Genomic DNA, 15,278 nt, shown 5'->3' with positions numbered 1-15,278 from the left:
CCTGACCGCCCCCCGCCTCCTCCTCTCCTCTCCCCCCTATTTATCTTGAGCCAATCTTTGTCCTCACAGTCTTGGCACTCAGTTTCAAACCAAATGTACTTTCTTATCACACTCCTCATTTTGTGTTTGCCCACTTCGGCCCAATCGTAGCGCAACACCCCGTGGTTATGTCATCTGTGCACCTTATTTAAAATGTGGACCAAGGTGTTACGGCTGGAGGGCAAGGTACGCAGGACCCAAATGCAGAAAATAGGTTTGAAAGCAGGAATCCTTTATTTCCAGAACTAGGCCAGGCAAACAAAGTCAAAACTAGACAAGGCAAAACATAAAGTCACTCAGAACATAAACCCTTCCAAGGTGAACACTATCGGGTGATCAAGCAGGATGGAACACAGAGACAGGAAGCAACAGACAAGACGGGGGGTGAACACTTTTCAAAATAAACAGGAAACCAGAGACAGATCTAGACAGGACAAAATCAAACAGCTCCGGAGGACTGGCAGGAAGGCGGCGTAGGACGCGATGAGGCCCCTCCGGGGTCAGCTGGATCGCCGGAGCAGGAGCTGGTGGGACCCCCGGCGGGACAGGAACCGGAGCCGGCGGGACAGGTGTAGACGGAACCCCCGACGGGACAGGCGTAGACGGGACCCCGGGTCTATCTGCTCCCAGTGTAGATGTACTGTTTTATGAGTACTGGATTTCAATTCAAGGGTGACATTTCCAACAAAAAACAAATATAAACCACAGTCTAACAAGAACAGCTAATGTCAATAAACAGAAACATTTCACAAAATTGCATTAGCTTGAGGGCAAATTAAAGATGAAAAGATAAGCTAACAAAAGTCTATTAAATGTTCATTATCTCAATTTGTTTTAAAGATTTTCCTAACGAGTTTGTAGTGTCAAAACACATTTTTAATGTACAGCAAGATGTTCCTTTAGTAATCTATGGTCCCATTTACAGTACATAGACAATAAAGGACGTGCTTGGCTTCCTCTCCTTAGACCTTAATCCCTTTTACAGTGTTTTATTTAGTTAATTAAGGTGTATTGTAAAATGTCTTGTTTCAGTGTTGGGTTATACTTAGCTTCAGCCTCTCGTGTCATATCTGCTTCCAAAAAAACGACATGTCAATAGTCCAAATGCCAAACTCAAGGCTTATTCTGCAATCCACTGACTTCACAGTGATTATGTCCAATTCTTATCTAAAGTGTATTGTGCTTTTCCTTAAACACACATTGCCAAACAATCTCTCAATAAGATTTCCATCAAAATAAGACACACAAACTGTAGCTTTTACCAGTTAACCTCTGCATAGATACGGGCAATCTGAGAACACTTGTCAACTACAAACATTGACAGTAGTTCAAAGACCACTGTTTTGGTCAAAATGAGATTAAGTACCTGATAAGAGAGTGATTTCTGACCCTCATAAACCTTAGTCCCGCCTCCAAATCCCTTTGATGTGGCACCTGCCACTCTGACATCTCTGACATTTGACCCTCTTATCTTTTATGACTTGTTTGTTTATTGTTTTATTGCCCCTCATAAAAGATGTTGCTCAATAATGGGGTGATAAGACTTTATTGCCCCTTTGATGTGAAACCTGTTATAGTGTCCTTAGTAGGTCATTGTCAACGATGAAACCAATATAGTCAATGATGATAGTATGACTTGTTTAGCTGTTTATTGTTTTATTGCCCTCCTCATAAAGGATGTTGCTCAATAGGGGGTGATAAGACTATTTGATGTGACACCTGTTGTAGTATCCCCCTAGTAAGCCATTATAGTCAATGATGATAGTATGACTTGTTTTGGTCACCTGTTGTGGTTGTAATGCCCTCTATATGGATGTTGCTCAATAGGGGGTGATACGACTATTGCCCCTTTGATGTGACACAGACCATATGTAGAGACAAATGGTAGCAATTCTCACAATGTAAAATAATAATTGCCTTAAATACATTGAAATGTGAAAGCTGACAAAAAAATCATGTTGCTTAGTCAAATCGAAATTTAACTTTTTAAAAGCAAGGAACACTCAAATTCCCTGATGTCAGTATTTAGTCATGTTTAATGGAATGTATATCAGTGTATTATAGTTGTTACTTTATCTATTTAAACCACAATGTTTCTCGATTCTTTGTACAGTATGAAAGGGGTCTTTGTACCTTTGACTCCATGCTGAAGTTCACTGCCAACTCTCACTGCTGTCATATAACCTTATATTACCACAAAAGAGTCAATAAGTAATATTAACCCACTATTAAAGAACATTACCTTATAGAGGGCATTACAATCACAAGAGGTGACCGAAACAAGTCATACTATAGTCATTGACTATAATGGCTTACTAGGGGGATAATACAACAGGTGTCACATCAAAGGGGCAATAGTCTTATCACCCCCTATTGAGCAACATCCTTTATGAGTAGGGCAATAAAACAATAAACAGCTAAACAAGTCATACTATCATCATTGACTATAATGGTTTAATCGTTGACTATAATGACCTACTAAGGACACTATAACAGGTTTCACATCAAAGGGGCAATAAAGTCTTATAACCCCACTATTGAGCAACATCTTTTATGAGGGGCAATAAAACAATAAACAAACAAGTCATGAAAGATAAGAGGGTCAAAGGTCAGAGATGTCAGAGTGACAGGTGCCACATCAAAGGGATTTGGAGGTGGGACTAAGGTTTATGGGGGTCATAAATCACTCTCTTATCAGGTACTTAATCTCATTTTGAGCAAAACAGTGGTCTTTCAACTAATGTCAATGTTTGTAGTTGACAAGACTTCTTAGATTGCCCGTATCTAGAGGTTAACTGGTAAAAGCTACAGTTTGTGTGTCTTATTTTGATGGAAATCTTATTGAGAGATTGTTTGGCAATGTGTGTTTAAAGAAAAGCACAATACACTTTAGATAAGAATTGGACATAATCACTGTGAAGTCAGTGGATTGCAGAATAAGCCTTGAGTTTGGCATTTGGACTATTGACATGTGGTTTTTTTGGAAGCAGATATGACACGAGAGGCTGAAGCTAAGTATAACCCAACACTGAAACAAGACACCGTCTTGCTGTACATTAAAAATGTGTTTTGAAACTACAAACTCGTTAGGAAAATCTTTAAAACAAATTGAGATAATGAACATTTAATAGACTTGTTAGCTTATCTTTTCAAAACCAAGGGTTGCCACTTAATTTGCCCTCAAGCTAATGCAATTTTGTGAAATGTTTCTGTTTATTGACATTAGCTGTTCTTGTTTGACTGTGGTTTATATTTGTGTTTTGTTGGAAATGTCACCCCTGAATTGAAATCCAGTACTCATAAAACAGTACATCTACACTGGGAGCAGATAGACAATAATAAACACACTGTTGCATCACAAAATGCAAAACATTTTTATTGTTTGAGCTTTGACATCTCACATCTCGCATGTTGTATTCATTCTCCCTCGGCTTCTCCTTGTGTCTCACTCACAGCCTCTCTTCCGCTGCCTCTCTCTTCAACACTCCCCACCGCCACCTCCTGTCTCCTTCAATTTCAATCTCTCTCTGATTTCCCCTCTCCTGTAGTTCTGTGATGGGAGATCACAGCCTAGGAGTATGTGGAGAGAACATCGTTGATCCAGGGCATCAGAGAGCAGACTTTGGTGTAAACGCCCGGGTAGTTGGGTTGAGCGCAGCCATGGCCCCAGGACACGACACCCTGCAGCTCTCCGTTACACACCAGAGGACCACCAGAGTCACCCTGAGCAGGAGAGAGACATCACTTTATTCCCTCCACCTCATTCAATATAACCTCATTGTATGTGCCGAGTAATTGTTTGAAAATACCTGACAAGCATCCTTGCCTCCCTCCAGGTATCCAACGCACACCATGCGGTCAGTGATCAGGCCGGGGTAGGAGCCATCGCAGTCCTTGTGAGAAAGGATGGGGACTTCCACACACTGGAGGTAAAATGGGTTGAAGACTGCAGATAAGAGCGAGACAAAATGATTAGGAGGGACACAAAAAACACCCCAATTCAACTTTATATCATGTGTTCAAATGCACCGATGTATTAGTGACTCCAGACTATCAGAAACATGCATTATTGATTGTACTGTATATAGCATCACTCTTTTCCAGCTTGATTTATCAAATTACATGTTTTCTGTAAATATGTTTACCTTAAATGGCCAACATCACCATCTATTAGTTTTAAATAATCTGCCATAAGTGCTATCATACTACAGTAACCATAACTAGCTAGGACACGTTTGGCTTTGAATTTTGAATACTATATAGTCATTTCATGCAGTATGTAGCCATCAAGTGCATTGCCAACATTATACTGGCTTCACTCGTTTTGTAGGATGGTTCCTAACTGAGGGAAAGGATCCAGCAGCCATTATAAAAGATTGGCGAATCCTTTTGAACGGTAGGGAAATGTGCTTTAATGTTTCCTCTCATCATAGGGTGAGCTACAATATTCTGTTAGTCCTCAAGCAAACTGTATACATCACGTTTGCTCTCAAATACATTCTTATGAGACAGTCTTAAGCATTAGATCAGGGGTACTCAAATACAAATGTTAAAGGTCCAAAAAAAATGTTTCAATAAGACAAAGGTCCGTTTATTACGGTCATTCAAACTTTTAAACAATTGCAACAAGATTCTTAACACGAGGTTGCAAAAACAAAAATAATCTGTATGCAGCAGTTTTCATTCTTATTGTGTCTGAGCTTGATCCCTCAGAGTCGCAGTGTAAGAGCTGCACAGTTATGAATAAAGGCAGCTGCACCCTCTTTCATTCAGCATTCCCATTATTGCTTTATAAATGTCTTGCCCCCTTGTGTGTCCACTGAGGTTCGTCAGGCCTAACACATCTTCAACAAACTCCCCCTTTGCCTCATCATAAAAACTCACAAACACCAGCAACTGAACATTGTCAGTGGTGTCAGTGGACTCATCCACAGCTAAGGAAATGCACTGTGCATTTTTTATTCCATCACAAAGCTGATTAATCAAATCACCAGCCAGTATTTATGTTCTTCTGGTTGCTGTGGAATCTGAGAGGGGGATTTGCTTGATTTGACCTGTTATTTCCTCTTTTTGTTTGCCTTCAAACATGGTCTCCATCATTTCAGTCATGCATTCTTATATACTTCAGTTATTATCCAGTGGAATGTCCTTACATACTGGCCTAGTTAAATCAAAGTGGTTACACCACAACTTTTCTTTCAAAACAAAGCTGCCAACTGGGGTGGCTGCTGGGGTGGCAAGGCCTATTTTTAGGGTGGCAGTTGCCACCCCATGTCACCCCGGTAGGTGAAACTAGGCTACTAGCTACAGTACAGATGCAACTAGATGAGCTGTTAACTCTCGCTCTGACTTTTTTTTTTAAACTCTCGCTCTGACTCAGACAGGTTGAAAGAGACGACACGACACACGCATTTTTCCCACCCGCATTCCGCGAAGACCCGCCCTACTGTGCCTCTCATTCGCAGACTGTTGGTGGGGGGGGGAAACGCTGACGGGATGCTGAATGTGATTGGACCAATGCGTTGACAGACACACACAGACAGTGGAACAGTCTGACATGCAGAGCACTGTATGCAGTGGACATAGCGGAGAATTTTGACTCGTTGCGTTGTGGCGATGTCTCGCAAATAACACAGATAATACAGATAATACATATGAAAAGTATAATTTGCTCAGAGTCCAGAGACAGTTGTGGTTCGGTCCGGATCCGTACCGGAGTCCGGACTTTAAGGATGCCTGCATTAGATGATTGCTTACTGTTATCTTTTTTCCTCTTGGTACATGTTTTATTTCATAAAGGTTTTATAGGTTTTTGCGCCAGTAGCTATGGTGGTCTGTTGCATCCGAGGTAGATGAATTAACAGCAGTTAAGAAACTACTGTTATCAATACTCAATGGTTTATTAAAGGCTGTGTTTATATTATGATTTAAACCTATGGAAGGCCATATGGTGCTATATTTTATCAAGTTGTTTTTCTTCATTTTTTATTTCATAAAGGTTTTATAATCTTTAGCGGCAGTAGCTAAGCATGGTGGTCTGTTGCAAGTGAAGTAGTCCACTTAAACTTAAACTTGGGGGTTCCAATGGGGGTCCGCCGACTACTATTCTGCCGGGGGTCCTGCCAACTCCTTGTCCTGTTCCGTTGGGGGTCCCGCCAACACCTGTCCTGTTGGGGGTCCTGCTGATACCGGCCCATGTTCCGTCCAGGGTCCCGTCTATGCCTGTCCCGTCGGGGGTTCCGTCTACACCTGTCCCGCCGGCTCCGGTTCCTGTCCCGCCGGGGGTCCCACCAGCTCCTGCTCCGGCGATCCAGCTGACCCCGGAGGGGCCTCATTGCGCCCTACGCCGCCTTCCTGCCCGTCCTCCGGAGCTGTTTGATTTTGTCCTGTCTGTCTCTGGTTTCCTGTTTTATTTTGAAAAGTGTTCACCCCCCGTCTTGTCTGTTGCTTCCTGTCTCTGTGTTCCATCCTGCTTGATTACCCGATAGTGTTCACCTTGTGCCCCTGCATTTTCTCCTCCCTTCCCACCTGTGTCTTGTTCATGTGATTAGTCTTGTGTGCATTTCAGTTCTGGTTTTTCTGTCTGTCATGGTGAGATTCTTAACGTTGTTGGAAGGGTTTATGTTCTGAGTGACTTTATGTTTTGCCTTGCCTAGTTTTGACTTTGTTTGCCTGGCCGAGTTCTGGAAATAAAGGATTCCTGCTTTCAAACCTATTTTCTGCATTTGGGTCCTGCGTACCTTGCCCTCCAGTCGTAACACCTTGGTCCACATTTTAAATAAGGTGCACAGATGACATAACCACGGGGTGTTGCGCTAAGATTGGGCCGAAGTGGGCAAACACAAAATGAGGAGTGTGATAAGAAAGTACATTTGGTTTGAAACTGAGTGCCAAGACTGTGAGGACACAGATTGGGTCAAGAGAAATAGGGGGGAGAGGAGAGGAGGAGGCGGGGGGGCGGTCAGGTGAGGGGGACGAGCACTGTGGGGCTGCTGGGATATAAATTTGAGCCGAGGTGTGTGTCCAGGAGTCTTCTGAACATTCACCTGACACCATGAAACTCCTGGCTCTGCTGCTGCTGATCGGAGCTGCTGGTAAATACACAGTAATACAATAGTGTTTATTTTTTTATTTAGTCTTAGTCCTTTATCAAATGTCCTTGTTAGTTTTAGTCATATTTAGTCACCTTCATCCTGTTTTCATTTAGTCAAGTTTTAGTCGACTAAAAGTCTGAGCATTTTAGTCTTATTTTAGTCAAAGAAAACAGTAACTATTTTAGTCAAGATTTAGTCGACTAAAAGTCTGAGCATTTTAGTGTACTTTTTGTTAATGAAAACTGTTGACATTTGAGTCTTTTTTAGTCATCAGATTATATAGAAAACTTCAGTCAAACTAGTCTAGCCAAAACCAACAATTTGTCATTTTAGTCAAACTTATTTCCCAATAAGATTATAGCTTATCCTTATTTGATGAAAAACACAGGTTGAATGATTAAGAATGCAGCATTGCAGAGATGATCTGGTCAGGTTTGTGGTGTTTTTACCAGCTGTGTTATGGCCACATTGCTTCCCTTCTGATAAAACAATGCATTCACTTTTTTTCTCCGCCTCATTGTAGCGAAAATGGGCCCAAATATCGCCTCGTTTCTTTCTCCCAAGCAGTGGTGGCGTTAGACTTTTTCATTATCAGTCATTTTGACGGACAGGATCGTAAGATTTCCGTCATAATCCATTATTACCCGTCGGATCTGTACACAACTCGTCACTCACTCGCGCTGACGGGGGGGGGGGGGGGGGGGGGTATTTGACAGAATGATATGATGATCTCCGCGCTACGGGTTCTGCATGCATGCAGTGACATGTCATATCCAAGGATTAGAGACGGTTGGATGCTGCTGTTTTGAGCAATGCAATATATTTATTTTCACTATGTTATTTATTTATGATTATCTTTAGGCTCAGCAAAGATTTGATGTCAGCTATTGCTGACTTTTTAGTTAATACTGAAATAGATCCCTTCTGGCTTTTTCTTTAAATACAATTTTAAAATGTCGATACAGTAGCTGTCCTTTTTTTAAATGTCTATGCTAAAGTTTTTATAGGCTGCTTTGTGTAGCGTGGTTCTACAAGCAAGTCAGTGCATTCATTCGGTGGTATCAGAGAGTTACAAGGGTCTGTAAATGCAATGAAAACAATTGGCCACAGCAAATCATTTATATTAAAAATGTAATTTTTACTTGTGAATACTTCATTACAAAGAATGTATTGAATAATTTAATTGATATATGTGTACACATATAAATCATTTGTCAAAACAGGGCTACATTTGATTAAATTATAAAAGGTATATGTGGTCAAATGAAGAGCCGTTTGGGAGCTCTTCTTGGTGAGCTGAGCCAAATGACGGAATTCCAATCACTACACACAACTGCTGACCAGCCGCAGCACCGGCAATTGAACTGCTGGGAGAAAAACTGACTATCAGATGTAACGTTATCTTTGATAATATTTCGTCTCCTCCTTTTTCGTCAACGAAAGTAAAGAGAGATTTTGGCAAAGTTTTTATTTAGTAAACTACATTTTTGTCTCGTCACTTTTGGTCAACGATATTGCATGTTGATTTTGTTACAGTTATTGTTTACTGACGTCGGTGCCGTCTCGTCATCGTCTCGTCTTAGTCATGGAAAAAAAGGTCGTTGTAGAACATATTTCGTCATAGTTTTAGTCAACGCAATTAACACTATAATACAAACATTCACAAAGATACACAATCAAACAGAAAACAGTACATAGAAAACATACTGTAGTGTAAGATATTAAATACAAAATATGAATGGTTGTGGTTGAGGATAACTTAACACAAATGTATCTCTTTCTCTGTTTGTGTGTGTGTGTGTGTGTGTGTGTGTGTGAAACAGCTGTAACAGCTGCACCAGCTGCAACAGCTGCAACAGCTGCAACACCTGCAACAGCTGCAACACCTGCATTGAATTTTGCTGCAACAGCGGCAACCCCTGCAACAGCTGCAACACCTGCATTGATTTTTGCTGCCACAGCTGCAACAGCGGCAACCCCTGCAACACCTGCATTGGATTTTGCTGCCACAGCTGCAACACCTGCAACAGCAGCAACAGCGGCAACACCTGCATTGATTTTTGCTGCAACAGCTGCAACACCTGCAACAGCTGCAACACCTGCATTGAATTTTGCTGCAACAGCGGCAACCCCTGCAACAGCTGCAACACCTGCATTGATTTTTGCTGCAACAGCTGCAACAGCGGCAACCCCTGCAACACCTGCATTTAATTTTGCTGCCACAGCTGCAACACCTGCAACAGCTGCAACACCTGCATTGATTTTTGCTGCAACAGCTGCAACCCCTGCAACAGCTGCAACACCTGCATTGATTTTTGCCGCCACAGCTGCAACAGCGGCAACTCCTGCAACACCTGCATTTAATTTAGCTGCCACAGCTGCAACACCTGCAACAGCTGCAACACCTGCATTGATTTTTGCTGCCACAGCGGCAACACCTGCAACAGCTGCAACAGCTGCAACACCTGCATTGAATTTTGCTGCAACAGCGGCAACCCCTGCAACAGCTGCAACACCTGCATTGATTTTTGCTGCCACAGCTGCCACAGCTGCAACAGCGGCAACCCCTGCAACACCTGCATTTAATTTTGCTGCAACAGCAGCAACAGCGGCAACCCCTGCAACAGCTGCAACACCTGCATTTAATTTAGCTGCCACAGCTGCAACACCTGCAACAGCTGCAACACCTGCATTGAATTTTGCTGCAACAGCGGCAACCCCTGCAACAGCTGCAACACCTGCATTCATTTTTGCTGCCACAGCTGCAACACCTGCAACAGCGGCAACAGCGGCAACACCTGCATTTATTTTTGCTGCAACAGCTGCAACAGCGGCAACCCCTGCAACACCTGCATTGAATTTTGCTGCAACAGCGGCAACAGCGGCAACCCCTGCAACAGCTGCAACACCTGCATTGAATTTTGCTGCAACAGCGGCAACCCCTGCAACAGCTGCAACACCTGCATTGATTTTTGCTGCCACAGCTGCCACAGCTGCAACAGCCGCAACAGCGGCAACCCCTGCAACACCTGCATTGAATTTTGCTGCAACAGCTGCAACAGCGGCAACCCCTGCAACACCTGCATTGCATTTTGCTGCAACAGCGGCAACCCCTGCAACAGCTGCAACACCTGCATTGATTTTTGCTGCAACAGCTGCAACAGCGGCAACCCCTGCAACACCTGCATTGAATTTTGCTGCAACAGCGGCAACCCCTGCAACAGCTGCAACACCTGCATTGATTTTTGCTGCCACAGCTGCAACACCTGCAACAGCGGCAACACCTGCATTGATTTTTGCAGCAACCGCTGCAACAGCGGCAACAGCGGCAACACCTGCATTGATTTTTGCAGCAACCGCTGCAACAGCAGCAACAGCGGCAACCCCTGCAACACCTGCATTGAATTTTGCTGCAACAGCGGCAACAGCGGCAACCCCTGCAACAGCTGCAACACCTGCATTGATTTTTGCTGCCACAGCTGCCACAGCTGCAACAGCTGCAACAGCGGCAACCCCTGCAACACCTGCATTGAATTTTGCTGCAACAGCGGCAACCCCTGCAACAGCTGCAACCCCTGCATTGATTTTTGCTGCCACAGCTGCAACACCTGCAACAGCGGCAACACCTGCATTTATTTTTGCTGCAACACCTGCAACAGCAGCAACAGCTGCAACACCTGCATTGAATTTTGCTGCAACAGCTGCAACAGCTGCAACAGCGGCAACAGCGGCAACACCTGCATTTAATTTTGCTGCAACAGCTGCAACAGCTGCAACAGCTGCAACAGCAGCAACCCCTGCAACAGCGGCAACACCTGCATTGATCTTTGCAGCAACAGCTGCAACAGCAGCAACAGCGGCAACCCCTGCAACACCTGCATTGAATTTTGCTGCAACAGCGGCAACCCCTGCAACAGCTGCAACACCTGCATTGATTTTTGCTGCCACAGCTGCAACACCTGCAACAGCGGCAACACCTGCATTGATTTTTGCAGCAACCGCTGCAACAGCGGCAACAGCGGCAACACCTGCATTTAATTTTGCTGCAACAGCTGCAACAGCGGCAACCCCTGCAACACCTGCATTGAATTTTGCTGCCACAGCTGCAACAGCTGCTACAGCGGCAACCCCTGCAACACCTGCATTGAATTTTGCTAGAACAGTCTACATCAAACTGTGTGAGTTCCACTCCTGGTTTGAAGAGGTCCTGGCAGCCAATCCCTAAAGAAATTACCAGTTTATTTGCTTCACTTCTCCCACTGGTTCACAGCCCTGGTTTTTATTTTTCAGTCTTCTCTCTGGTGCCAATCAAGACTCTTAACACACATGTGCCAGAATGTTGAAAACTAAATAAAATCACTTGGTATTCACTTGTCTGTTCATGTCTATAATGTGAAAAGATACACCAATCACTTATACGCTCAATGTCTGTGTTAGGTACAGGTTTATGTATTTGATTTAATACCATTTAAGACAGTTTGATGGTGCTATATCGCTTTGATATACAGTAGAGGGTTTAAAAGCTGTTATAAGGAATATATCCATGGTATGGGTTAAACAGTGAGTTAGCACATTTCTCTCCCCAGTCATGTGATACCCTTCATTTTCCATAAGGGTTAGGGTTATAATGTCAAGCATTTCAATAATTTCCATTATTTAAGGTGGGCTCATAAAATGCTTTAATTATAAAGAATAAGTGCTGAACCTACTGCTGAGATAATGGTAGTGTAATTATTGGACAGTAGGAGGCCTCAGTGAGAAATCTTCCTGTCAGTCCCACCCACTCATTACAGCTAAACATGACACCAGAAACAATTTTCACTTTTACTGAGGGCTGATTTTCAGGTATTTCTCGCTTTGATTTAGAGTCTTTATCTTGCAAAGGTGCTCTTCTGTCAGGACAGAATGAGACACATCCATGAAAAAAAAACATATGTTACAAAATAATTTTGTGCAACAGGGAAGACATTTATGTATTGCTCTGTGAAAGGGAACCATAGACTTATCATGACATTTTACAGTTTTTGAGACACATACTGTTTCAAGTATAGAATAATCTCATATACAGTATAGTTTCAAAGACTGTATGTGCACAAACACAAATGCCAGCCCTCTGAGAGGAAGATGCAGACTTTGCTTCTGTGAGATATTCAGCACTGCTTAAAACAGAACAATACTAATCAGAAATAGGTATATACAAATAAACACAATGCAATATTAAATAAACAAAGGCATGACAACCACAAATGCAAAAAATCATTGCATCTGCAAACGTTGCAATGCTGATTCCCTCATAGATAATTGGACGAGATTTTACCAGAAGCTCCAGATAAATCTACATCTCAAGATCACTATCTCAGTATTCAGTTAATAAGTGAGCCACATCTTGCATAGTTTTGGCCTTGCAGACTGCTTCCTGTACTCTGTTTTTGACAGATAATTTTCTTCACCTACCACCTAAATAAATGGGTCTATTTTTGAAAGTGGTGTGTATCTCCCTTTTTTTTGCAGACATTTTTTATTTAATAATGGTGGAATGTACGAGCAGAGAGCAGCATTGTTAAACACTTTTTTGTTCACAAGCCACATTCATCCCGATTTTATCTCAAGTGGTGTGGACGAGTAAAACCATTGCATGATAAATAACAACACCTCCAAATATTATTTTAGCGTAGAGAAATGCATTAACATTCTGAAAATGGTCAAAATAAATGCCTTTGCCAAACAGATGATGAACAGCCTGAGGTTATAGGTGCAATTTCAACAATAGTATATATATATAGTATCCACACTGACTCTGTCTGACGCCGAAAAGCTTGTCCAGGCCTCTGTCTCCTCCAGGCTGAACTACTGCAATGCTCTCCTCATCGGGATCCCTAAAAAAAGCATCCAGAAGCTCCAGTACATCCAGAACAGCACTGCTAGGATCCTGATGAGGGTGCGCAAATATGATCATATCACCCCCCATCCTTAAATCACTACACTGGCTCCCCGTGGAACTGAGGATTGAATACAAGGTCCCCCTCCTCACTCACCAGTGTATCCATGGAACTGCCCCTCCCTACCTCAAGGAACTCCTCACCCCTCACACACACACACACACACACACACACACACACACACACACACACACACACACACGCACACACACACACACACACACACACACACACACACACACACACTAGACCAGTGGTTAATATTATGTACATATTAATAATATGTTATGCCATTGTTTGTTTTTCACTTTGTTCTGACAGCTTGCTGCTCCACACAGAGAGAAGAGCAAATACGAGATAGTCTGTGTGAATTACTTTAAATTATGGGTAAGGGTAGATAGCTCCCATTGTTCTGCGACCTGTCAATCATCAAACCGGGGGTCATATTTCATTATGTGTTCATTTGTATCTGAAGTTCTACCCATGGATGTATAAAGAATAGTTCTACCGCAAAGTTATTCTCCGTGGGGACTTCCGGCAACAATCTTGATTGTGATGGCCAGAAGACTCGAAAAACATCAGCAAAGATGTTTTATTGAGAAGATGATCACTACGTGACAGAAGTTTTCAAAACCGTTTATGGTCTCCGGTACTTCCAGTCCAACGCCTACTGCATGCACAGCGTTAGAAAATCGGGCCTTCAAAATAAGTTTGACTTTTTTCAGCAAACTCACACATCTGCAACCCACTCGAAACGGGTCCGCGACCCACCAGTCGAGAACCACTGCACTAGACTGTTACTCTAAATGGCTAGTTTTTGTGATTTTTAACACTTTTTTCAGTGAAACATTGCAGTCTTTTGATAACTTTACTGATTTTTGCGGTTTTTGTGTTACTAAGATACTTTCAGTTACACTTTAATGCATGCAAAACTTTACAACTGATAACAAATTAAGTACTTTTTATGAATAGATGTTCTTTAATAATCCAATTCTAATTGGCAAGTTAGTGATTTTAAGGCTGTTTCAGTGAGACAATGCAGTTTTGATAACTTTAATAGCCTGACTTTTTTTAAATGTTTTTTTAGATGCTTTACTGTGACTTCTTTCATGTTATTATTAACATAAGATTTCATTTCATTTCAAACCTTTATTTATTCAGGTTGTATCCCATTGAGATCATTGACCTCTTTTTCAAGGGAGACCTGCTCAAGTAGGTTCCACATGAAACATTAAAAACATAAACAGAACAACAAAAGGACATCATACAGTAGCATTACAGGGATTACAAATTACATACTATCCACATGCACAGGTACCAACAGCTTCCGATTCAGTAGCATCCAACCGAGCTTTAAAAACATTTAGTGGCAACAGATTGCTCAGTTTCCATTTTAATTGCAGACTATTCCAGGACAGTGGAGCTGCGCATCTAAATGCTATTTTCCCTAAGACAGTCCTAGCAGTTGGCACATTTAATAAAACCACAGCATGCGATCTCAGGCAGTAGCCACTTACAATTCGCCGTGAGATCAGGGAGCAGATGTAGGATGGAAGTTTCCCTAACATGGCTTTATATATAAAAATGTACCAGTGACTGAGCCTCCGTACAGTTAGCGAAGGCAGACCAGCCCTTGCATACAGGGTACAGTGATGAGTTAATGCTTTACAGTTTGTCACAAATCTCAGTGCACTGTGATACGCAGCATCTAACTTGACCAGGCAATTGGCAGGTGCATTCATATAAATCAGATCACCATAGTCCAGCACAGGTAAAAAGGTCACAGTGACTAGCCTTTTTCTGGCCTCGAGCGAGAAACAGGACTTGTTTCTGTAGAAGAAACCTAGTCTAACCCTCAGTTTTTTAAGCAGGTTATTGACATGACGTTTAAAAGTGAGACAATCATCAAGCCAGATACCAAGGTATTTGTAACAGGCAACCACTTCAAGTTTTATTCCTTGCGTAGTTAAAATATCTAAAACAGGCTCTGGTGTCTTTTTGGCTTTTGAAAAGAGCATTACCTTGGTTTTATCCACATTTAAAAGAAGCTTTAGTTCAGAGAGCTGAGTCTGAATAATGTTAAAAGCAGTTTGTAATTCAACAACAGCCTCCTTAATGGAGGGACATGCACAGTACATAACGGTATCGTCCGCATAAAAATGTAAGGTTGCTCCATCGACATTTTCACCTAAACTATTGATGTAGA

The 15,278-nt window shown here is 42.3% G+C and overlaps 1 protein-coding gene across 1 annotated transcript; it reads right to left on the bottom strand.

The window, feature by feature from the left end:
- Positions 1 to 3,463: 3,463 nt before the first annotated feature.
- On the bottom strand, positions 3,464 to 6,374 carry LOC117474620 (anionic trypsin-2-like). The gene is made up of 3 exons (XM_034120516.1): positions 6,200 to 6,374; positions 3,849 to 3,985; positions 3,464 to 3,762 (listed from the first exon to the last, which is right to left on the bottom strand). The coding sequence occupies exons 1-3, from the start codon at positions 6,372 to 6,374 to the stop codon at positions 3,610 to 3,612; spliced, it is 465 nt and encodes a 154-aa protein (XP_033976407.1). The 3' UTR covers positions 3,464 to 3,609.
- Between the last annotated feature and the right edge of the window lie 8,904 nt (positions 6,375 to 15,278).

The sequence above is a fragment of the Trematomus bernacchii genome, unplaced genomic scaffold (assembly GCF_902827165.1).
Source record: "Trematomus bernacchii unplaced genomic scaffold, fTreBer1.1, whole genome shotgun sequence".
NCBI lineage: Eukaryota > Metazoa > Chordata > Actinopteri > Perciformes > Nototheniidae > Trematomus > Trematomus bernacchii.
This window is presented reverse-complemented; position numbering and strand designations above follow the sequence as displayed.